The following is a 24,837-nucleotide window of genomic DNA, read 5'->3' on the forward strand; positions in this document are numbered from 1 at the left end:
AGTAGCACCCCAGTCCTTAATGGTGTTGTTTAAGGACACCAGCACACATTCAGTGTCATAGGCATTTCAGTGTGGGGTGTAACTGTGGTTCATCCCTTTCACTGCTCCTTCTTCTTCTAGGGAGCAAGTCTGCCAGGAAAGGAAAGGATATCCAATTTGGTTTGAACTGGCTCTCCAATTCCTGCTCCAGAATACAAAGGCCAAACATATATAACACTCCATCAGCTTCGAAAAGGACCTAAACACCGCAATGGGACTCCCCACCCAGGTTTTAGCCTGTGCGATTTTGGCTTTGCTCTACCAGCATGTCAGTGGTGGACTCATCAAGCGAATTATCCGGCAGAAGCGGGAGACTGGGCTAAATGTGACCTTGCCAGAGGATAATCAGCCTGTGGTTTTTAACCACGTCTACAACATTAAGTTGCCTGTTGGCTCCCTTTGCTCTGTGGACCTGGATGCAGCGAGTGGTGATGCAGACCTGAAGGCGGAAATTGAGCCCGTCAAGAATTACGAGGAGCACACGGTGAATGAGGAGAACCAGATTGTCTTCACACACCGGATTAACATTCCCCGCCGAGCCTGCGGCTGTGCAGCTGCCCCAGACATTAAGGATCTGCTGAGCAGACTCGAGGAGCTGGAGGGGCTGGTATCCTCCCTACGAGAGCAGTGTGCCAGCGGGGCTGGATGTTGTCCCAATTCCCAGGCAGTAGAAGGTAGGCAGACTGGGGGGAGCTGCTGTTGGGGAAATCCTTGTTTTGGATGTGGATCTTGCTTAGAGTAGATACTCAAATCTGTTTCAAGAATGAGCAAAAGTCAACCTGCTGAATTTGAAACCTAATCAAAATTAGGAATGTAGCTGGCCAGCTTGCAAGATCCATTCATTCACAGTTTTGCTGGTTTATGAATCTGTGGGTCAGAAGTCTGCCTGGGCTGCTTTGTAGCTGTGGCATTGAGTATGTACAGTACTTGGGCATGGTGACAATCTGTGTCGGAGTTGAGATTAAAACTCATACAGTCCAAGCTCTTGGCTCCACATTTTGTCCCCTTGAGTGAGCTGCCAAGGTGACTGTTCTCGTTTCCAAGTTTTCTTTAAGAGAGACTGATAAAAATACAGCTGGACATAGTGCAATAGACAAGCACAAGCAGTCAGGGAAGGGGGAAAAAAAGGTAAGGGCTTGGTCATAGAAGAGAGAAACATGGGTCTTCCCAGTATTAATTTGTCCCTCAGAGCACAGAGCTGGTCTCACAGTTGATGATACAATTGCAGCCTGGCTTTTTATGTTCGGGAGTGAGTTGGGGAATAATGATTCATGGTGCAAGCCCTAATGAAGCAGTCAGGAAAGCTGCTCAGTCAGTGGAAGAGGGATTTGGAGAAGGGCAGAGGAATCCAGCATCCTCATTTAACCAAGTAGTTGGCAGGGGCTCTTCCCTGGCATCAGTGTGAATTAAAGCATCCCTGGTAAAGTGAATCTCACTGGAAAAAGCAGGATTTATTGTCATTTAAAAGCTTTGGTGATTCTGGAAATTATATCCTGTAGGGAGCTAGGAGCATTAGGCCACTTTTAGGTGGTCTGTGCCACACTGGCCTAATGCATCCCAGAGCCAAGGGGAGTAATTGGTTTTCTGGATCATTGGTACAGGTCGCCTGGACACAACACCGTATTGCAGTGGACACGGCAACTACAGCATTGAGATCTGTGGCTGCGTTTGTGAGCCTGGCTGGAAAGGTCCTAACTGCTCTGAACCAGCCTGTCCACACAACTGCTTCAACCAGGGCCTCTGCGTCCAGGGCAGATGCATCTGCAATGAAGGCTTCACGGGTGAGGACTGCAGCCAGGTCTCCTGCCCGGCCGACTGTAACGACCAAGGCAAGTGCATCGATGGCGTTTGTGTGTGCTTTGAGGGGTACACAGGCACAGACTGCAGCGAAGAGCTCTGCTCCCAGGGGTGCAGTGTGCATGGGAGGTGCGTGAACGGGCAATGCGTGTGCCACGAGGGCTTCACAGGCGATGACTGCAGTGAGCCCCTCTGCCCCAACAACTGTCACAACCACGGGCGCTGTGTGGATAATGAATGCGTCTGTGATGAGGGTTACACCGGTGAGGACTGCAGCGAGCTCATCTGCCCCAACGACTGCTTCGACCGCGGGCACTGTGTCAATGGGACCTGCTTCTGTGAAGAGGGCTTCACCGGGGAGGACTGCGGCGAGCTGACCTGCCCCAACAACTGCAACGGCAATGGGCGCTGTGAGAACGGGCTGTGTGTCTGCTATGAGGGCTTCGTGGGGGACGACTGCAGCGAGAAGAGGTGTCCCAACGACTGCCACAACCGCGGGCGCTGCATCAACGGGCGCTGTGTGTGCCATGAGGGGTACCTGGGTGAGGACTGCGGCGAGCTGCGGTGTCCCAACGACTGTCACAACCGCGGGCGCTGCGTCAATGGGCAGTGTGTGTGCAATGAAGGGTTCATTGGGGAGGACTGCGGTGAGCTGCGATGCCCCAATGACTGCAACAACCGCGGGCGCTGCATCAATGGGCAGTGTGTGTGCCATGAAGGGTTCATTGGGGAGGACTGTGGCCAGCTGAGGTGCCCCAACGACTGCCACAAACGTGGTCTCTGTGTCAATGGGCAGTGTGTGTGTGATGAAGGGTACACAGGGGAGGACTGCGGGGAGCTGCGTTGCCCTGAGGACTGCCACAACCGTGGACGCTGCGTGGAGGGCCGCTGTGAGTGTGACAATGGCTTCACAGGGGAGGACTGTGGCGAGCTGTCCTGCCCCAATGACTGCCACCAGCGCGGGCGCTGCATCAATGGGCGCTGCGTGTGCCATGAGGGCTTCAGGGGGGAGGACTGCCGAGAACAGTCCTGCCCCAATGACTGCAACAATGTGGGCCGCTGCGTCGATGGACGGTGTGTCTGTGAGGATGGTTACATGGTGGATGACTGCTCCGACGGTAGGTTGCAATGTCTCTTTTGAACTGCTTCCCCACGGTAATTCCCTGTGCCCTTCCAGCAGCTTTGGAAGCTCTGTGAACCTTTTACATATAGCCAGACCCTGTTGCCACTCTTATTTATCGTCACCCAGACAGCTGAACTGGAGAAGTAACAACAGTAGCAAGCTTTTGACCTCCCTAACCTTTCAGGGCTATATAGTCTAGAGGTTACTGGTGATTTTTGGTGGTCAGCAAGCCAGCAAGGTGATAATGGTGATGCAGATTGCTCCCATCATCATGTCACTGGAGCCAGTACTGGTTGGGTCACCATGACCTTTCAGTTCCTCATAGTTCCTCTTGATGCTTAAAAACCAAAATGCATCTGAAAGAAGCTGTTCCAGATGTGGAGAAAAGGAAGATGTATCCAGGGTCATCTTACTAGGAATTCAGCAGGATTAGTCAAAAGAATATGGGCTGAATTTTGACTAAAGAATAAGACTTTGCAGGAATGAGATAATGTAGACAATGGATGCCAGTGAAATAGAAGCCTGGATATCAGACATTTCTGGTAGCCAGGTTCTGGTTCCCAGTCTCACGCTGGATGGATAAGACAGGGGTTTGGATTTATAATGCCATCACTACTGTAGGCAGCTGAAAATGAAACACACAGCCCTGACGACGCTAACAGACCCACTCCAGGGGCTCCATGACTTTGTTCTAAAGACAGATCTCGGAGCCGGAGCCCTGGTGGAGGCAGAGGGTGTAGTTAGTGGAGACTGGGCACACGTGGGAAATAAAGTTGTCCCATCTGAGTGAACTCTGTGAGACAACTATCATAATGGAATTGCCAGATGGCACAAATATTGCAGTTCAGGTTTTCAGGATTATCACAGGAGCCTTGGCTACCTCTCATTTTGGCCAGATAGATCTTTATAACTAAAGTAAATCTTGATTTTATATATATATATAAATGTATATATTTTTATATATATATAAATATATATATGTGTGTGTGTGTGTGAATGTTAGACCTGACAAAAGCTTAGAGTAAAATCATGCAATCAGCTGGAGTGGAAACTTAGCTATGAAGACACATACTTAGTTTCCCAATACCATTGACTTTATGGAAATTGATAGAAAATTTTGGCAGCTAGATAATGACAGGCTTTATGCTATAAATGAGGTAGTTTTCTTTAGTAGAGCCCAGGGGAGAAATTTTAGAACTAAGATCTTTGTAGAGTAATCAAAGAGTACTTTGGGGTTGGGAACATTATAAAAGACAATGAATACCCTTGAAAAGAAATCCCCATTTTTCATCTCCTCCTTCTGGAAGGCTCCTAAGCCACATTTTGTGCTCTTGCACTTGCAAATATGGAGTAATCTATTGAAAGTATTTACAAAAATAATAGTGTTTAATTTTACTTTGGAAAATCCATGCAAACCCCGGGACATACAGCTATAAAACCATGTGTTGCTGGCAGTTGAATTGAATGTCTGAATCCCTAGGGACCCAGCTATAGTCTTGTGCAGTAGCTATGAGAGGAGGAGCTGGAACACAGTCAGCCATAGGCTGTGTGAAAGTGTGAGCGTAGAAATTGGCCTTTTGGAAATGTCTGTAGTCTTCATCAGCTGAACATTCCTTTCTTCAAGCAGCTGATTTGTGGGACATGGCTTCCTCATTCCCTGTTAGTTAGATGGTTCTTACAAACTGCTCCTGGGAAAATGGGGAACTGGGTAAGTCATTATTTTCTGAGCCTTGAAAACTTCTTATGCGTTTGTTTTGGTTTTTCCCCCCCTTAGTGTCTCCTCCAACTGAGCTGACTGTGACAGACGTAACAGATAAAACCGTCAATCTGGAATGGAGGCATGAGAATGTTGTCAATGAGTACCTCGTCACCTATGTCCCTACTGGCAGTGGTGGCTTAGATATGCAGTTCACTGTGCCAGGAAACCAGACAGCTGCCACAATTCATGAACTGGAGCCGGGTGTGGAATACTTTATCCGTGTCTTTGCAATCCTTAAAAACAAGAAGAGTATTCCAGTCAGTGCCAGGGTAGCAACGTGTGAGTTTTATACTCTCTGTATTAATTCTTTTGTCTATAATGTAGTATGTATTTATTTGCATCCCTTTTGGGCGGTATTATTTCTTTTGTATTTTCCATTTTCAACTCATGTTCTGTTCTGGACAGAGCCAGCCTTCTGCACTTTCTTTTTCTATTATTTTCCAATACCAATGACTGCATTCAAAGTTACAGCTCTCTCACTCCTGCACTCTCTGTAATGCCTCCCAATGAATATCAGGGGGTCTTTGTAAACTAAGACCTTTGGCTCCTTCATAATTAGGTCCATTTTAAAATCTGGTAATGCTTCCTTTAAAAATAGGAAAACGTAACAGTGTATAAAAGAGGAATGTGAAATCCCTTGATTCAAACTGTTTTGGCTGAAATGAAGGTTCTATTTGTTTTGTATCTTCTGTGTGGTTTACCACAACTTACTTTCTATCTGCCTGTCCATTCATTTGTTATTCCTCTTCCTCTCTGTATTGTGCACATCACAGTCATAGCTAAACTTCAAGAGATGTTCTTCAACTTGTGTCGCTGTGTTCATTTCTAGAAACCTGGAGCAGGATTCATGCCACCTGTCTTTAAATGTCCATACTAGGCTTCTTTCAGGAGGGCAGAAAAAGAGATTTTTAGGGCAAAATTTGTTTTACTCTGACATCTAAACCAGGTCAGAGGAATGTCTCTCCAAAGACAGAACAACTGGCTGTGAAGAGGGTTTAAACATCTCAAATGCAGATAACTATAAGGCAGATATTTATAGTGGTGGAAAGATGTCCCACTCCCAGGGTTCTATTTAGGAGGACTTGTCACCAGGTAATGATATCCTTCTTTTCTGTCACAGATCTGCCTGCTCCAGAAGGTCTGAAATTCAAGTCTGTTAGAGAAACATCCGTCCAGGTGGAGTGGGATCCTCTAAACTTCTCATTTGATGGCTGGGAGCTGGTCTTCCGTAATATGGTAAGGCAGCATATGGTAAGAGGCCATATGCAAGTGGAAGAGCCTGGATTTTTTATGTTAATACTAACTGAGTGTTCCATGTGTTACAGAAAAAGGATGATAATGGAGATATAACCAGCAGCTTGAAAAGGCCAGAGACATCTTATATGCAGCCAGGTTTGGCACCAGGACAACAGTATAATGTGTCCCTTCATATAGTGAAAAACAATACCAGGGGACCAGGACTATCCAAAGTGATAACCACAAGTAAGCACAACCTGTACTTGGTGTAGGGTCACCAATAAAACAACTGCTGTTTGGTGTAGGGAGTTTTTATCAAAGAGAATGCCAAGTTCTCTATGTTGTAAATCTATAGGGGGAAAAGAAGCAATAGTGGAGCTGCTAATGAAGGACACATGAAAAGAGATTAATTTCTTTCCAAATTACCTGTTTGAATAGAAAATGAAATTTTTTTAGCTAGAAGGTAGTAAAGAGCATTTTTATTCTATTTCCCATTGTACATCAGCAGCAAATAGAATTTCTTTCATCCTAGCATTATTTGCATGGAGAAATTGGTTAAATGAGAGTCTCTATTGTGCAAGGGGAGAACCTCTTAGGGTTCCTGCTTGTCTTTTCTTGGCAGCTTCTAATGTTAATGAATTTTGATGAATCTGCTTCTGATGAATTGACTCCCTTTCGCACTTTCTTCTGCAGCTGTGGAAAGTAAAGTGAGAAAGTAAATGAAGATAAGCTTCAGTTGGTAGAAGCCACTCATTTTAATTTTGAATCAGAAATTGAAAGCACAAGAATGTGTATGATCTTTACGGCAAGATTTCATTCAAAACCACTTTTTTCTCTTTTTGTAACAGAGCTTGATGCCCCTAGCCAGATCGAGGCAAAAGATGTCACAGACACCACAGCTCTTATCACGTGGTCCAAACCTTTGGCTGAAATTGAAGGTATAGAGCTCACTTATGGCCCCAAAGATATTCCAGGGGACAGGACAACCATTGACCTCTCTGAAGATGAAAACCAATATTCCATTGGAAACCTGAGGCCACACACAGAGTATGAAGTGACGCTCATCTCTCGTCGAGGGGACATGGAAAGCGATCCCATGAAAGAAGTCTTTGTCACAGGTAAGAGGCTTGGATACGAATTCCAACCTCTGGGAAGTAATGCAATCACCATCAGTCTTCCTGTACTGTTTGTGTTGTGTTGCCTGAGTTGATGAGTTTCTTCATCAACACAGAATCAGCAGCACTATTATAGAGGTACATGAAAGTGGACAAAGTTTTTCTGTGCCTTATATACCCTACTGGCTCAACGAAATATACTTCTCAAGTATCTAAATGTATTTTGAAAATGAGAATTATGCTATTAAGTCTCTTAATAGCTTTTGCTCATCATACCCTGAATCTCCACTTCAGGAAACAAATTCCTCTGGATTACTTATCTTCTATGGTTTCTACTCCATCTAAGACCTTATTTCTGTTTGTCTTAAGCATAACAGACTAGCAGAAAACTGATTTGTTTTCATACTGCAGTTCTTCAAATGTTTTCTGTCATGCTTTTATAAATTTACTTTGCTCTTTAGTGATCCTGGGAATGCTTTATGAAAGTGTGAGTCCTTTAGCATGTCATCAAGGTCTGATGCATTAAGGGAGCTGAGTAAATGGTACATAGAAAATAACCTCCCTTTTCATCCTGAAAAGTAATTGTTCATCCAGAGCAGGATTTAAGTCTACTGTAAGTGTGAACAGCAAAAGCCCATTGAACTTCTGCATAATATTCACCTTTTCTTTTAAGCCTTAGAGCTCCTTTCAGCTATAAATGCAAGATAATTACTGAACAGAAATCTAGAGATGATCAGCAGCCTTGATCCTTTTGAAAGCTGAGGTATTTATAGAAGAAGAGTAGCATTTTCATCCAAATGTGTTTTTCCACAAGCCTATTTTGTAAAGAAAATAATTGCTAAAGTTGAAATTGTTATTTTTGTCTTAGGAGGTAGAAGTTTAATTTCTTCCACTGATGTTTTCTCCACAGCTAGTGAACTCTCCATGCTGAAAGAAATCTGCTTGATGTAGTTGAGAACATAGAGATATCATGTGAGAGGGAACTTAACTGCAGCTTGATGGATCATTTCACCTTCTAGAAAGAGACTTCTGTCATAAGAGAATTCTTCCTATTTATTTATTTTTTGGCTTGTTGATTACAGATTTGGATGCTCCAAAAAACCTGAAGCGGGTGTCACAGACAGACAGTAGCATTACTTTGGAGTGGAAGAACAGCCATGCAAATATTGATAACTACCGCATCAAGTTTGCTCCCATCTCTGGTGGAGACCATGCCGAGATCACAGTGCCAAAGGGCAACCAAGCAACAACCAGAGCCACACTCACAGGTAGGGGAATGGTGAGCTAGTCATTAATGTCATGCCACTGCCATCACCTACAGCAGAGTAGTGTAGTGCAAAAATATGCTTTTGGTCACTATATATAAGAGGTACAAGCAGAGGTTATGCATTTTGAGTACAGGCAAATATCACATGGAAGTCTATGTGCTTTTCTGTGGCAAAAGTACCTGTACTGCAAGTTCTTGAAAATAGAAGCTATCTCTGATTACACATTTGCACAGTGTCCAAAATGTGATCTCAGTCATAATCTTTATATTTAAGCATATACATGGAAAAAGATTTTTTAACATCAGGTCAGCTGGAGAGTCAACTGGAACCTCAGTTCTCTGCGTGCACAGGAAAGCATATATCTTAACTTGCATACATTCAAGCTTCTTTGTTTAAACAAATGCCTGTAGGCATATTCTGTGGACAGAAACTCATACTTCTATTTCTCTTCACTTAGGGTTGAGGCCTGGAACTGAATATGGCATTGGTGTGACAGCAGTGAGACAGGACAGGGAAAGTGCTCCTGCTACTATTAATGCTGGCACTGGTGAGTAACTTGATCTCCTTTTGCTCTGGAGGAAGCAGCAAATCAGGTGGATAAGGCTTTGAGCTGTTGCTAGACACCCAGTATAGATGCTAATCTGTTAACTTTGCTTTTTGAACCTGTAGATCTTGATAACCCCAAGGACTTGGAAGTCAGTGACCCCACTGAAACCACCTTATCCCTTCGCTGGAGAAGACCAGTGGCCAAGTTTGATCACTATCGCCTTATTTCTGTTAACCCCTCTGGAAAGAAGAGTGAAGTGGAGATCCCCGTGGACAGCACCTCTTTCATCCTGCGAGGGTTGGATGCAGGGACAGAATACACCATCAGTCTGGTGGCGGAGAAAGGCAGACACAAAAGCAAACCCACAACCGTTAAGGGTTCTACTGGTGAGTGACAGCTTTTGATGAGTGCCGTGCACCAGGTCATTGGGCAATGACTAACCCAAGTCTTCTTCACCTGATTTTGTAAGCCATGCCTGGGCAACTGCTTAGAAACATCAACTGCCTACAGAGCAGACTTAGCTCTGTCTAACATGATAGGCTTAACTGAGGGATAGCTGTGCATTTCCCTGCCCACCATGTCTAGCTCCATGTTCTCAATGATTTCTTGCTTAACCTTTGAGAAGACTTGCAAAGAACACAGCTCTTTGTCCTGCATGAAATGCAGACGTCATCCTCTGTTTTAAATGAGGCTGTTCTTTGTGTATTGTCTTGCAACTTGTTTTGATTTCTACAGCCAAAAACAAAGAGGAAAAGCAACCAGAATGTATTTAACATGACTTGTTTCTGCCTAATGAACTCTTCACAGCATGCCTCCACCCATCATGCTTCAGCAGGGTCAACAGGGCTCTGATGTTGCCTTTTTTCAGTTTTGTCATCCAAAAGCTAGAAAGGTCTACAGATCTGGTCACAGTCACCATTTCCATGGAGACCAGGACTGTTACATTAGTCTACAAAGAAGGGGGCCATTTCTGTCATCTCCATTTGTACAAGCCACTCCAACTAACCAGTATCAGTGGATTACTTACCGAACAAGGTTTTATTCTTTGTGAAACGTTTTAACCCAAAGTTTGTTGCACACAGAATTGTATCTTGGTACAGAGCATAAATAAGTCCTGAATCTTTACATGCATTCAGGCTAAATTCTGTGAGGCAAAGCCGAAAGTGCTGTAAGTGAGCAGAGACAGTGAAATCAGAATCAGCTGACAGTTGCTGTCCTTAGCAGGTATCAAAGTGTTTCTCTTTTTCTCCCCAAAGACCATCTATGAGGTAAACATGTGAAGGAAGTTATAGATTTTACAAATTAATAACAGCTTAACAAATCAGAACTGGTTTCATATTCACTGGTGGTGTCCATGTAAGCACAACTTCTGAGTGCTTTATAGAGTCCACTTATCCAGTACTGCAGAGAGGTTTATGGTATGATGTAAACTACAGAAAACAATTAGTACGGAATTACTTGTTTGATGCAAGGCCTGTGTCCGTTGTCGGGAAATATTAGGAAGCCTTGAGACACATACATACAAAAGGAAGCTGAAGGTTTCTGTGGCAAGAGTGAGCAGGCTTTGATTCTTTCCAAGTTACCTTCTCAAGTGTCTAGAGTGTCTCCCAAGTGTCTCCCCATCTGTCTGAAGACTGAGTGGTCTCAAAAGAAGTATGTGTAGATGGTGAAATGACAGAAACAACATGGTGTGGAATTTCACAGTCTGGCCTTTCCAGCACCAGCTTCCCAAGTCTCACAAAGTGGCTTCTTTTTCCTGGTTTGGTTTTGGGGTTTTTATAAATCCATTCATCTGGCCAGTGTATTTGGTTTACAACTTCACTCAGAGCAGCCGGTAGAGTTCTTTGTAGTAGTCTCCTTAGAAGCATCAGCAGTAGTTGACATAACCTATCTCTGTGACCTTCCTCCTGTGTAGGAATGGGCAAATCTGAACACATGAGAATGAGGAGGCAGAAATGGGGTATAAGGGATGAGGTTTTTCCTTCAGTTCAATTTTTTATCCACCCTCAATTCCATACTCTTTATCTCTGTTCCCAGTACTTGGGAAGTCCTGAAGTCCTCAGGCTAGGGCAAACAAACTTGGTTTACCCTCTCTTGCAGAGCAATGGGGCATCTCAGGTCCATTGCACTGCTGGGGTAAATACTTGGAGCAACAAGGGTGAGAGACGAATGACTGAAGTGGAAAATGCCGGTAGCACAGCCAGGACTGGACTAGCTCTTCTCAGAGGATGGGGCAGACAGTCCTGCTGTGTGGAGGGGCATGTGCCACCCCTGCTGAACAAAGGGGCCAGGGACTGCAGAAGGGGTGAGAGCTTTTCTTCTCAAAGTTTCCTTTGCTTCTCCACATTGCCAGTTTTTCATCTTGCATTCTTCCCAGCCTCTTGGTCAGAGTCAGGCATCTCTGCCAGCTGCTGTTCAGGAGCTTCTCACATGATATTTATTTGTATAGTGGATTTTCTATTGCTGAGGGTAAGTCTTCTTTCAGCCCCAGAGCTGAAGATCTTCTGTTGATACCTTCTCTCCCCTCTTGCATTCTTCTTACTATCTTTTTATGTATACCAGCTCTCCACACAGCTGAAACGTTCAGAGTTCACGAACAAAGAACATGTTCCAAAACCTTCCATAGTATAGGATGACAGTTTTCTGACTTTTCTGTCTCTTCATATAGACGAAAAGCAGCTCAAGTGACAAAGGTTTTTTTAACTGATGTCAACAATTCTGTATTCAAGGGATGATAAAGATTATAAAGTGAACAGTTTGCTAAGTGTCATTTTATGTACTGAAAAAGGGAAGACTGAATATTTCATGCTGCCATTTGCTTGTCTGTTTCTTTGTAGCTTTATATAGTCAAACCCTAATGCAGTCAATGGGTCTTTACCCAGAGGAGCTTCCTGGCTCTGGGAGCTTTCATGCTCCAGAGGCCTCAGAGATGCAAGAGAGGGACCCTGTGGTCTCGAGGATGACAGACCACAGCTTTAGTGTCTCCTGGTATGCAAATACAGGAGTCACAATAGTTCTGTGGTGGAGTACAAGGATGTGCCATTGGCAGCTGAGCCCCCTGCAGAAACCCCCCTGCCCAGAGAATCCCTAGGTGCTGTGATTGATGGCCTCCAAGCTAACACTTCCTATAAAATCAAGGTGTATGGACTCGCTGGAGAACAGTGCTCTTCTCTGGAAGCTGTGGCTACAACAGATACCTCCTTTCTGTTATTAACAAAGGTATCACAAACTAGTGTACTACCTGTTTTTTAGAGGTCCCACCTAGCATTGCACTAAGATTTTGGCTTAGAACTAGTTCTGAAATCAAAGAACATGAGCCATTTTACTAGTTGGAGGGACCTTTCTGGCAGCATGTTTTGAGAATGTTTCATCAGATTAATAACTAATCTGTAGGGTGAGCACGCAATCCTGCTCCGAGGAAGTTGAGCAGCCGGAGTTCAGCTTTGTTCTTGCTCTGGTTTGGAACCCTGCCTGCATAGCACAATGTGAGTCCTGGAGGAGGATGGATGGTAATACATCAGCCATGAGAGGCCTGTGGAGAAAAATGAGTGGACATTAGAGAAACCAAGCGCCAACCTCGAATTCCTTTGCTGAAGGACCCAGATTGTGCAGCAACTGCTGATGAATCGTGATTGTGATACTGTCTTGCATCTGGAAGTGAGTTGCACATAGGAGCATGGCTTGGAGAAGCATCTTTTCCATTCTGGTGAATGTTTTTAAGACAATTTATGCTGTTTACAAAAGACTGTTGTCTGTGCTGTGCGTCAGTCCCTTTTCTGCTCCTGGCTTCTACTCGTCTTATTGCGCCACCCATTCTTATGCAAACTCAAATATTAGGAAGAATGATTAGGTGAGGCAGTTCAATGGGAAACTGCACTGCTGGTGACTGGCAAACTAAGTTTGCCAGTAAAGATTGTCCATTTATTCAACTGATTCCTTTGCTGAAAATACCTGGAAACTGACTTGACTGGGAGCTGCTGTAGTGTTTCTGGCTTATTATTTACTGCAATGCTTTCTTTTTGAAGTTCAGAGAGGCAGAGGCACTTTAAGCCCAGTTTAATCTGCGGCTTGGGAGGGGAAAGCTATTTAGCCAGAAAGATCTGAAAAGAACCAAAAAACCTTGATAAACCATCATATCTTAGAGTGTGCTTGAGCTTATGAGAGACTCTGCAGTGAAACTGGCTGACAGCTTCTCTTGGCAAATAATATAAAATCCAAGAAGCAAGAATTAATACAGAATACTGTATTATGAATACTGAATCCCAAGTAACTGGGGAAATGTCCTGGCAGGACATTAGCATTCTTTTTAGTAAAATTGCCAGTGCAGCATTACAGTGGAATTCCTCAAAAGGCTATCAACAGTAGTATAGACGTATTTAGGCCATATTCAGCGTGGAGATTTTATTAAGAGAATTAAACTAAGAAGTATTCCAGTCTGAGAAAGAGCATATGTTTGCTGTCCATCCGGTTTCCCCTCTACATCGCTTTCAGCTCTTTGGCATCAACTATTCCTTCATCTTGCCACCGTGAATCACTCAATCTGGCTGTGATCCACCCACCTATGGCTCCTAGAGCTCTCTTTCTCTTCTCCCCATATATTCAACTGGTTGCCAAGTCAAGTGTTTGAACTCCAATGGTCTTGTTATCCTACAGTTCAATGATTTTCCAGATTTTCTGTTATCTGTTATAGTATTCCATGTGCTAAACAATGAATACTGATACTGTCTGTGGTATCAGAATTTTCTATGTATTCCTATAATTTTCGTTTTCCTATCTGTTTGTACTAAAAGCCACATATTCCTCTATTACACATGAACTTTATGTGTCGTATATGAGTGTTAACACACGCTTGTAGAGGGGAGACCACTCTTTCTCATCTACAAATTCATTTGTGGAGTCATTAAACCCAAGGTAATATTCAGAATTAGGTCTGAAAAATAATCAGAGGTAATGTAATTACATATAATTAGATATGCTCCATGAGACAACCTGTGCATGGCAACCTGCCATGTAGTTGGCAAAGTTGGCAGAATAAAACTAATCTACTTGTGACAGCAAACTTCTGAATTAAAGTGCCATTTAGGTAGTTGGCACCTCAGGTTTTTTATAATACAGTTGAACAGCTGCTGCATTTCCCATTCACATTAGAGTAACCAAGTTCTTGTGTGGTTATACTACAACTGGATCTGGGAGAACGTCAGTAGGATGGTCAAGTAAAATGAGGGAAAATGGGAAGCCGGTTTTGACTCTCATTACATGGAGTTTTCTCATAGATCCTCAGTATATCAGGACTGTAATATCAGCCTTTTTTTTTTTTCTTTTTCCCTTGTATTTTTGGATGTTTTCCCTTTGTTTCCAATTCAGGGTGCATGCCAGTTTCCAAGCGGGACCATCCAGCGCATGGTGCTGTACCTGTACCAGGTACTGCTGCCCTGTCCTCCCCACTGGTCTGTTCACTCTACTTATGCATGTCTTCTGCAGAAACACTCCACAGTAAAGCCCAGCTACCGCTACGCATGTCAAGTAGACAGCCTCAAGGCTGAACAAGTACCAATGCACTTGCTTGATGCTTGATGGTTTTTCGCCTGTTCCCAGAGTAGGAAAGAGCTGGTTGACATCTAATTGTGTACAAGCAGCTGAGAGTCCTAGAAGGCTAATAGCTCTTCACTGCATGTCTTCCTACTTCATTACTTAAGCAGAGTAACCTTGGTGCAGTCGGTTCTGACAGCTGGTTTACTGAGGAAGAGGGAATTATGCTAGTGGTTATATTGCAGGTAAGCTGGGGTGACGGTTTCCTCAGGTTACAGCATAGATAGGGCCTGATTCAGATCATGTGCTGATGTAATTTAAGGCAGACCCTCACCTAAGTCAAGAATATCAATGACATATGTAAACATAAATCACTGTTTGTCACACCCGCTTCTGCTCATCTTCCTGGAGGTGAGCAGAAAACAGTGTTTTTACATCTGCATTTGACCTGAGAGTATATTTTCAAGATAACATTTCTGCATTTACACTGATACACATTTTTAATTGATCTTTCTCCTCTGAAAACTTCTTTTTTTCTGATACATGTGTGATTTTGGAGACATATTGAATCCTGAGCATGCATTTGTGCTGATTTGATTGATGATGGAAGATGACTTGCTCTCTCTTAATTGAATGCAAGTGGAGCATGTAAGCAAGGAAGTCACTGAGGTGTGAAACGATGTGGTTTGCCACTAATGAGGAGATAATTCTGTATGTCAGAGAAATCACCTGCCTCTTGCCTTGCAGCTGTGCTCAGGAGCACATTCTCTGTCATCTCCACACTACTCAGATTCTCAGAATCTGACTGTGCTCCAGGATGTATTCACAGATCATTCAGCATGTTGAAGGCCAAGTCTTTTTCTCTTCCGTTCCTTTGGATTTCTTTAAAGAAAGATTGCTCAAGTTCTTTCTGTCCCAGTTTTTAGGTAAGAATGTGTGTCCCCTTCACTTTTATGAAAATCCTGTATATATGCAGATGAATCACTCCTCCAAGCCTGTTTTTGCTTGGGTAGGATAAGATTTAGCATGCTTCTGCTGTGGCTGATTTCTCAGTCTGGACTCGGATCTGTTTGCAGTATTTGGCATGCATTCCACTTATGTTTTATATCAGAAGTAGTAACTTATGTGCTGTAGTAAAGATAAAAGGTGTGTTCGAGAGACTTAGGGTTCAAATCCTTACCGGTGTGACTTAGCAAAGTTCTTTGGAGGTAACCAAAGTGTACTGATTTACATCAACTGAGGGTGTGCTTGTTTCTCCGCTGAGACCGTTTCAGCTCACTCTGTTTAATGATTGTTGCTCTGGATCTGCTAGTTAGTGTTGTTGCGTGAGGATCACACTGTGCTTGGTGTGGCTACCTTTCCTTGTGGCGTGGATTCAGTCTCCAAAAAAGACAAACCCATCTGTGTTCTTAGAGCTCTTTAATGCAAAGCACACAAACTGTTTGTAGCAGCTATTAGCTGGCTTTTGGTGTATTTGGGAGTTTATTATCAGGAACTTTTAACTTGTAATTTACCTCTTTAGCACTTCTAGTCACAACACCTGGAGAATCAATCAGTGAAACATCATTTAATCCCACCAGTCCTGCACCTACAGAGCTAAGCTATTTAACAAACCCCAGCACTGATTCTCATGCTCTGCTTTTGGTGCCCACTGACCTTCCCATCTCAGAAGCCACTGATGCTCTTCATGACTTTAACATAACACACAAGACTTTCAGTAGTCTCACCCTGACTTGGGCAGCACAGGATGAGGTTTGGATCAGTTCTTTATCACTCTGAAAGACCTGCCTGGTTTAAACAGAACACAGGAAGTCTTTTTGCCGGGAAACCATTGTGAAACAGACTTTACCAGTCTCAGAGCAAGCACACAAAACCTCCATGGAAGCTCTGAGAGTCAGCTCTCTTGGTCCCTGGAAGCCCTAGGTACTACAGGTATTTTCTATGGATTCGTTAGCCATATGTTTCTTTCCTGCTTTGAAATACAGAACTTTTTTCATACTGCTGTCCCCCTGCAGAAATGCTGGGCTTTGTGAGTGATGCATCCTTCCTTAGTTGTTCTTTTCTTTCTTCCTTTTGCATGGGATAAAAGTCTTCTTGCTATGGAATGAGAGCCTTGAGTGTGCAGCATGGAAAATGCCTTTTAAGCTTTTAAGGTGATGTAGCATCAATTCTCTCTTTCAAATTGCATGTAACGAGAGATGTTGATGCAACTGCTATTTACAAGGCGCATGAAAATAGCAAGATGCTGCAGGTACTCATCTGCATTTTGGTTCAAGCACAAGAAAGACTGCAAGGATGTTGTGGATTGCAACATTGGCATGGAAGTGGTGATGTCAGAGAAAAAAAGGACTGTAGCACATTGGGAGTATTCCTTTCAGCTTTTATCTCTGTTACATGAATTTCATGAGGAAATAGGCCTACAGCTACAGGGCTCAGTTCGATAATAATCAAAGTACCAGTGAGTAAGGTCATATCTGGAGAATGTAGCTGGAGAATAATGACTTTACTTGTCCATCACCAAACCCAAATTCACAGCATGAGATAAAATATGTACATAGAAACATACAGATTATTTCACACGTACTGCAAGGCTAGAGCATCTAATTTCTCAGTGGTTGGTTCTCTCTTTTTTTCTTGTTTAAATAAGAAACATCATCCTTTGATATCATTTTTCATGAAATTGTCATTGTTTTGTCATCTATGTTGGATGCTTTATGGATGAAGCATTTGGAGGTTTCCAACAGTCCAAGTTGGTGCATGATCTTGTATGAGAATCCCTTGTTCCCTAAAAAGCATGATGGGGTTGTGTGCACTTCCATTGCAGACATGCACGAGAAAGGAATGGGAGGAAAAGGGACTCTGCATCTTGGAGGTTAAGCTGTGATGATTACTGCATTACTTACTATAATCAAGCTTTTACTTTTCATTTTCATTTGAAGGCAATGTGCTTGCTTGATTTGTTTCTGTTGCCACCCAAAGATCGTTATTTCTGATACAGTTCTTTTCTGTCCTGCTTTCTCTTTTTCAGCTCAATGGTGCTATTTCAACAGGATTCATCTTTTACCTCAAGGAGTCTAATTTCTGTTCCTGATAAAGCAAACCAGCTCTGAATTCATGCTTTTATTTTTCGGTTGAACATCCCTGTTATTTCATAAACAATTTCTTCTTTGCAACAGGATTGGAAAAGCTCATAAAAACTTTTGTGTTCCTGAGTAGCTGTTTACAATAGCCATTTACTATACATTAGTGAATCTCACTGCAGATAACTGACAAATCAGATCCATTTCCCTTCATGCATCATCTTATAAATCGCTAGTCATTCAGACTGGGATTATTCAGATGGATTCTGTTCTTGTTATAATGCTGATGTGTTGACAATGCAAATCAATAAGCGCTAAAACATCATCGCAGTCCCAAGGACAATGCTAGATCATATAGGAACTTTTTCCATGCAGAAAAATCCAGGTGTTACTCTGTCATTTTCCTGTGTGACTGCTAATTTGAAGGAATCAGTTGCATTTTCTTTCTAACAGAGGACTTTCTATTCTTGCTGAGAAAATGACCTCTACTTTCAGATTTAACACCACCAGAGTTAGCTCTGATGGTCCCCAACTTCCTCCGCCACCCCTGTGGTGGCTTATGAGAATGTTCATTTCTACAAATGCAGATTTCAGTTTTAGGCTAATATCAATAACTCTGAAAATCCAAAGCGCTCTGCCTCAGGAAGGTTTTTTGGACAGAATACTGTAATCAAAGGAAGACAAATCCATTAAACAAAAGATATGCAGACATGGAAGGATTTTCCTCTTCTTTATTTGTTTTTATTAGAAATAATTTGGAAGAGTAAATAACATCCTTCACAATTAAAACCATAAACATCTGAATTCCAACTGCTAAACTCAATATCTTCCTACCCTTACAACAAGGTGCAGTATTCACTTCATAATGGCAAACACTGTGTTGTTACTAGTGCAGTACAGTGGTTCTAGTAGTACTTACTTGTCTCATAGTGAGTTGCAATTAATGCTGGAAAGACACTTGTAAGATGATCTAAAAGCTGCTTTCTGTAAGTAGTCTTCTAGCATTAATGTGGTTATTATTTATTATTACAGTTCTTTTCTTACAGTTCTGTTGTGCCATGTCTCTGAAGAGACTTTACAAGTTATCTGAGGCAGCTGAGAATGTCAATGTGTGTGTGTGGGTGCATCTTTGTGTCACTGATTATAAGTGACATTCTTTAACATGGAGCATCATTAAATAATATGTCATCACCACTAGTCTGTAATGTGAGTAACTGATTGACTCTCTGTCCTTATTCAGAGGAGGAACCTGAGCTTGGAAAACTATCAGTATCAGAGACTGGCTGGGATGGTTTCCAGCTCACCTGGACCGCAGCTGACGGGGCGTATGAGAGCTTTATCATTCAGGTGCAGGAGTCTGAGAATCCTGAAGAAACCCGGAATATCACAGTCCCAGGCGGACTGCGCTTTATGAATGTCACAGGCCTCAAGGCCAACACACCTTATAACGTCACACTTCACAGTGTGATTCGAGGCTACAGGACCAAACCCCTTTCTGTTGAAACCATGACAGGTATCTTTTCAAGTCACTCACCCAGCCTGGTGGTTCCCTTTCTTTGCAGACAGGAATGGGAGCCAGAGCTATTGCAACCGCTCGGCAAAGCTTGCTCACTTTGCATGGGGAGCACTGAACTCATTAAAGCTTGGCTGAACATCTCTGGCATGGAAATATCTCTTGGTCAGACTTTCCAATAAGAGTCTCAGTGCCCCCATGGAGCCTTTCACTTTTAGGAATGCTTTCTCCCCCCCACCTCTGAATGGCTTGTTTTGTTCCCTTTACTTGCTTTTTGCTGGTTGACACTAACAGCAAAACCCAATTCACCGTTGTACATGCTTGGAAAAGCCCAGGTTGCCTTTTAAAATCACAAAAATCCATTAATTATAGCCCAGATAATTAAAACCTAAGATCAGGTCTGGTTTTTACCCTTTGGAAGCTACCTGTGAAATGATGCACTAGCTTCCGTGTAAAGGCAAACTTAGGGGTATAATGTGTGCATCTAACTCAACGCAAGGCCAGCCACCTTCTGTATGGTCTCATATAGAAAAGAATACAAATTAAGTCCTACCAAAAGTAGTAGCATATAATAAGCCGTATAAGGTTGTTAAACAGCCCGGTTGGTCTGAAAAAGATATAATGCAAGAAGACCAACTTCAGCAGAACTGCCTTGGCATAAATCTGACCTGAAAGAAGGAAGGTAAAGCCCCACATTATGAGAAGGTTGCATGGAACTAATCATAGAATCATAGAATAGTTTGGGTTGGAAAGGACCTTAAGATCATCCAGTTCCAACCCCCCTGCCATGGGCAGGGACACCTCACACTAAACCATGGCACCCAAGGCCTCATCCAACCTGGCCTTGAACACCGCCAAGGATGGAGCATTCACAACCTCCCTGGGCAACCCATTCCAGTGCCTCAGCACCCTCTCAGTAAAGAATTTCTTCCTTATCATAAGCCACAAAAATAGTTTTCTGGCTGATACTGTGAAAGATGTCAGTTTGAAATGAGAGCTTATCTTGAGCTTTGTGAGAGGTAAATACATACCTCTGTCTATCCTGTATGGCTCAGTGGCTCTTCCTTCAGACAGTTTTTGCTGGGCAATATCATGCCTCTGGGCTTCCTTACAGACCTTTGCAGCCTCCTGTGATTGTGAGATAGCCAGAGCTGACTCATATTTGATTTCCCCCAGCACAAAAGGGGACATAAGTACACAATAAGAACTAAACAGAGTTAAAACATGAAATGCAGTAGAGCTTGCTTGTTTCAATAATGCTTTAAGCAGCCTGGCTTAGGTAGAAATGTGTCCAGCACAAGGCACTTGCCTTGGGCTGTGTCCTGCTACAGAAGTCCTGTGCTTTGAGAGTCCTGAGTGTGAGCTAGTAGTAGACTGCCCATTGAAAACTGACAAATGTGGCTAGACAAAGGAGGCTGTACAAGGACAAACAAGAAAACAGACATCATGGGTGTCCTGCCTAACTATGCAATGTGCTCTCTTCTTATTAACTTCATAAAAGCAGCAGAAGATGCCCTGCTGATGTTTTCCCTTCCCTTTCTGGGTCACACTCAGCACCCGGCTTTTCAAAACTTTCCCTTCTGGGGACTTCCAATTGTCAGAAATTTTGGAGTCTTCCTGTAACATCCGAGGGATGTCTGCAGAGAGGAAGAAACCCCGAGGCAGCAATCACTGTTCTGCATTTTGGCTCCAGCTCTAAAATTGCATGCCAGCTTTCATAGGCTTAAGCTAAAAGGGAAAGTAAAAAAGCAAACAAAACACAACCTTTTCCTTTGGATAAAGAAAGAGCTCTAGGTTTAGCTTCTAAAACTGGAAGCTGACTTTTCCAAATGCCCTGGGGGCATTCGGAAAAGTTCTGCATCTGCTTTCATGCTTGGACCTCAAAGACACATGGCTGCTTCTGGAGGAAAAGGGAAATAGCCATAGCTATTTCCTTATTTAACATGTTGAGATGCTTTTATTTGATTTCTTCATCTTAGTAACTGTCTGCTTGTAGCAAGCTTTTACCCAAATCCTCTTCTCCAGCGACAGCTGGGAGTGCTGCCAGCATGAGCAGAGAGAAGTACCGTGTTTCTGAGCAGGAGGAGGTCCAGGGCTGTTCCTTTCTGACCTATGTTGTTTCCCTTCTCAGGAGTGCACCCAGAAGTTGGTGAGCTAACAGTTTCCGACATTACTCCTGAAAGCTTCAACCTTTCCTGGACAACCACCCATGGGGACTTCGACATCTTTACTATTGAAATTATTGATTCTAACAGGTTGCTGGAGCCCATGGAGCTGAACATCTCAGGCAACTCAAGAACTGCTCATATCTCAGGGCTTTCCCCCAGCACTGATTTTATTGTCTACCTCTATGGGATCTCTCATGATTTCCGCACACAGGCAATAAGTGCTGCAGCTACAACAGGTATATTACTCTACCTCAACGCTAACTCTCCTTTCTTCTAACTCTTCCTTACAGGTTGTGCCCCTTTCCCTGCCCTCAACTACCCCATCAGTCTACCCATTACTAAATCCTCTACCTCACTGTTTGAAACCTCCTAAGGAAGACCTGCCGGAGACATTTTGAACTGTGAATGTTAATCCACCATCCCATCCAGCAAAGTCAGTCAATCGCATTATGATGCAATTTCATTCACACAATAAGTTTGCTCTTGTTCAGACATTCAGGTTGGGGCAACCTCTGCCGCAGCAAAATACATTTCCCAAGAGCCAAGTGGGAGATGATGCATTGTGTTAGCTTTGCATCATATGTTTGCGTCTGTCACCCACATACAGGAGACACTACTCCTCTCAGATAAGCTGATTTCTAGATACAGCTTTTATCCTGATTCTTTAAATAGATTTCAGGCACATTTCAGTCTGTGGCAGCAGAATCCTATAAGGTAGATGCATTGCCTGAATTCAGCCTCAGAATTCAGGTTGCATTGGAAGAGAGATTGAAAGAGCCCATTTGTCTTGATGTTGGTGAATGAAACAGGAAGGTATTTAGCTCTTGGCACATTGCACATCTTCAGGTTTTACAGTTGGCAGATTTTCTAGAAGAGACAGGGAAGTCAAACGTTCAATGTGCTCTAGGTAGTAAGATATGAAAGTGGAAGGAGAGGAGTAGACTACAGAAACAGAAGGTGCATTCTCATAGTAGGCAGATGATAGTTCATGTTGTGATCATTTAAATTTTGCCTGCTCCTCCTACGACAGTTTTTCCTAAGGTCATGTCAATTTATCATAGCAATAAATGAACATGGCTGGTGACGTTTAGCAGAATAGCAAATTTCAGTGATCAGATAATACAGAGTTCCAGTTTCCAGCATCAGTAGGTGGGTTACATGGGCAGGGCTGCTGGGGTAATGGTATGAACAACGCTGAGAAACACAAAACTGGATGATCTTTGTGACACATGGCTCATGTCTGTTCAGACTTCTATATTACTTTATTTTGTTGCTTTGGGTTTTAATGATTGCAATACATTTCCATTTGTTTTTCTTTCCATAGTAGAGGAACCTCTCCTTAGCAAACTCAGTGTATCAAATGCTACCTCAGACAGCATGTCACTGACGTGGGAAGCTCAGGACAATGCCTTTGACCATTTTATTCTAGAAGTCAGAAACTCTGACTTCCCTTTGGACTCCCTGGTGCACACAGTGCCAGGGGCCTCCCGGCGCTATGTAGTCACCAACCTCAAAGCTGCCACTAATTACACTGTCCAACTCCATGGTGTAATTGATGGGCAAGGTGGTCAGACCTTGACAGCACTGGCAACCACAGGTATTTCACCTTCCAGGTTTGCTTTTTGCTCTTCTTTTTTTTGCTGTCCACCGAACTGCTCTAAAACATGGCTCCAACTCATCATCCTGCCTTTGGTAAATTATAGGGGTATCACTATGAGGGGAAGCTGAAAAATGCTGGGCTTGAGGGTGCTTGGAAAAAGAGAGATCTGAGATGATGGAAAAGGCTGAAGAAGTGCCCCCAGCATTAAGGGAGCCAGTAGTAAACCATGATTGGTTTCCTTATATATACACTTCCGAGTTCTGTGTATATATAATTGACTTGCTCCAGAAGGTCAATGTTTTTCACAGGGTATCTTTGCACTTGATCTGGAAAAAAGTTCCTGCTCATCCCATCCTCACATGCTTTGTTGTGGATGGGAAGCCTTCATGTCTTTATCAGCTTGGAGAGGCACCTGCATGCCATTTTTGTTCTTCATTCTTAAACCCAAATGTCTTCCATGACATTTGCATCTCTTGTTGGAGTTTCATGCAGCATGCTATATGACCAGCCAGAAGTGCATGGAGTGGTCTGATGTTCTGATGTTCTTCTCTGCCTGGTATTTTCACGTGTTCCCAGTGGAGAGCAGGGCTCAAGAAGCAACTTCACCCTTTCTTGATGGTCAGTCCACCACTCTCACTTGCATTGCTGCCTTTGAGTCTCTAAGACTTGTCCTGTTTCGCTGGATGTCAGAGCTTTTCCTGTGGTGATGGTGATTCCAGGACGGCAGGAGATCACTAGGACTTGCCTTTTGCATGTAGTGTTCTTTGGAGTCTGAGTGTCATGATGTGAACGTGCCTGACTGGATGTAAGCAGCATGTGAAGGAATGTGGCCATTTCAAGATGAGATTGGAAGGGACTGGTTTGCCCTCTCTGACCTGCATGCAGGGCTGATGGCTCCATGCTTGGTTTCACTGGGTTTTGCACCCAAGCCTGTTTGCTTTGGGGATATTTTCTCATCTCCTTCCCTGTCTTCAGAAGTACCATGCTTACATGGTGACATCCTCACTGTCAGCCATGAAGGCATTGATGGTCACTGGTTGATAGCATGATGACAGCATGTGTTGTCCTTAACTGGGGCCACTTGGATTCACCTGTTCCTAGACAATCCCAGAGAAGAAGGTGGACTATTATTTGAAAGTCTTGCAATGAGGGACAGGAGTAAAAGTTGGAACATCTTGCAGCAGTTCATGTTTTAGTTAAGAAAAAGATTTCATTCTGTCACTGCTCTCTCTGTCAGTGGGATACAGCTTTCTTACCTTTCTCCCAGCATGAATCACTTGCATCATTATTTTCCTGTATCTCACTGCGTTTCTAAGGTGTTCTTGGTTCATACTCGATTGGCAATAGGAAAAAGAGAAAATCAACCCAGAGAGCAGACATGGGATTCTCTGACCCCTGACTGCTGGGTCGTGTTTGTGCTCTCTCTGTGCTTTAATGAATCTTTAATGGTTTTATGCTGAATGGAATAGCTTTAAAACAGATGGGCAAGGAGCTCTTCCCCTCCTATAGCCTGAAGGCCCAGTTTCTCTCCTGGCAGGGGGGATATGTGATTCTGAATCTCCTATAGCAGACAAAGAAAGTCTTTGCTTCTTAAGGAAGTACTCTGACCACTGAACAGTCAGGAAGGAGAGCATCAGCAGTGTTGTGGAGTTATTTTTGGTCAGTCTATTAGATATTCTCTGATTGTGCCTAATGAGAGGATGAGGAACATCTTATCTGTGGAGTCCAGGGGGGTTTTTGCCTGAGATTAGTGCTGAGATAATAACTTTTGGGATTAAAACCCCTCATAAACTTCAGGGTCCAAATAGAAAATGCATCTACTGCTCCAGGCAACAGAAATGCTAAACAGAAGCTGAACTGGGATTTCAAGGATGTCTGGTTTGGACTCACCTAATTCCTGCCTGAATCCTACTTTATCTACTTTGAAATTGCTGTGGGTTTGTATTCCCATCAAATTCCCAGTGTGGAGTTCCTGCAATTTCTATGGTTTTACCATTTTACCACAGGACTGTACACTGCTGGTGCTTCTGTAAATCAGACCCACATTTCATTAGGAAAATTGA

General features: G+C 43.3%; 1 protein-coding gene across 1 annotated transcript in view; it reads left to right on the forward strand.

The window, feature by feature from the left end:
- Window positions 1-250: 250 nt before the first annotated feature.
- The window catches only part of TNC (tenascin C), a gene marked incomplete at both ends in the record, with an annotated part of 47,321 nt that continues 22,734 nt past the window's right edge, over window positions 251-24,837 (forward strand). The window contains 11 exons of the mRNA XM_080630764.1: window positions 251-713; window positions 1,641-2,954; window positions 4,734-4,997; window positions 5,839-5,954; window positions 6,044-6,200; window positions 6,803-7,072; window positions 8,152-8,337; window positions 8,795-8,884; window positions 9,007-9,270; window positions 18,734-19,006; window positions 21,138-21,410. Of these exons, the coding sequence (XP_080486890.1) occupies window positions 251-713; window positions 1,641-2,954; window positions 4,734-4,997; window positions 5,839-5,954; window positions 6,044-6,200; window positions 6,803-7,072; window positions 8,152-8,337; window positions 8,795-8,884; window positions 9,007-9,270; window positions 18,734-19,006; window positions 21,138-21,410 (3,670 nt within the window). The remainder of the gene's footprint in view (window positions 714-1,640; window positions 2,955-4,733; window positions 4,998-5,838; window positions 5,955-6,043; window positions 6,201-6,802; window positions 7,073-8,151; window positions 8,338-8,794; window positions 8,885-9,006; window positions 9,271-18,733; window positions 19,007-21,137; window positions 21,411-24,837) is intronic.

The sequence above is a fragment of the Psittacula echo genome (assembly GCF_963264785.1).
Source record: "Psittacula echo genome assembly, chromosome: 16".
Classification (NCBI taxonomy): Eukaryota; Metazoa; Chordata; class Aves; order Psittaciformes; family Psittacidae; genus Psittacula; species Psittacula echo.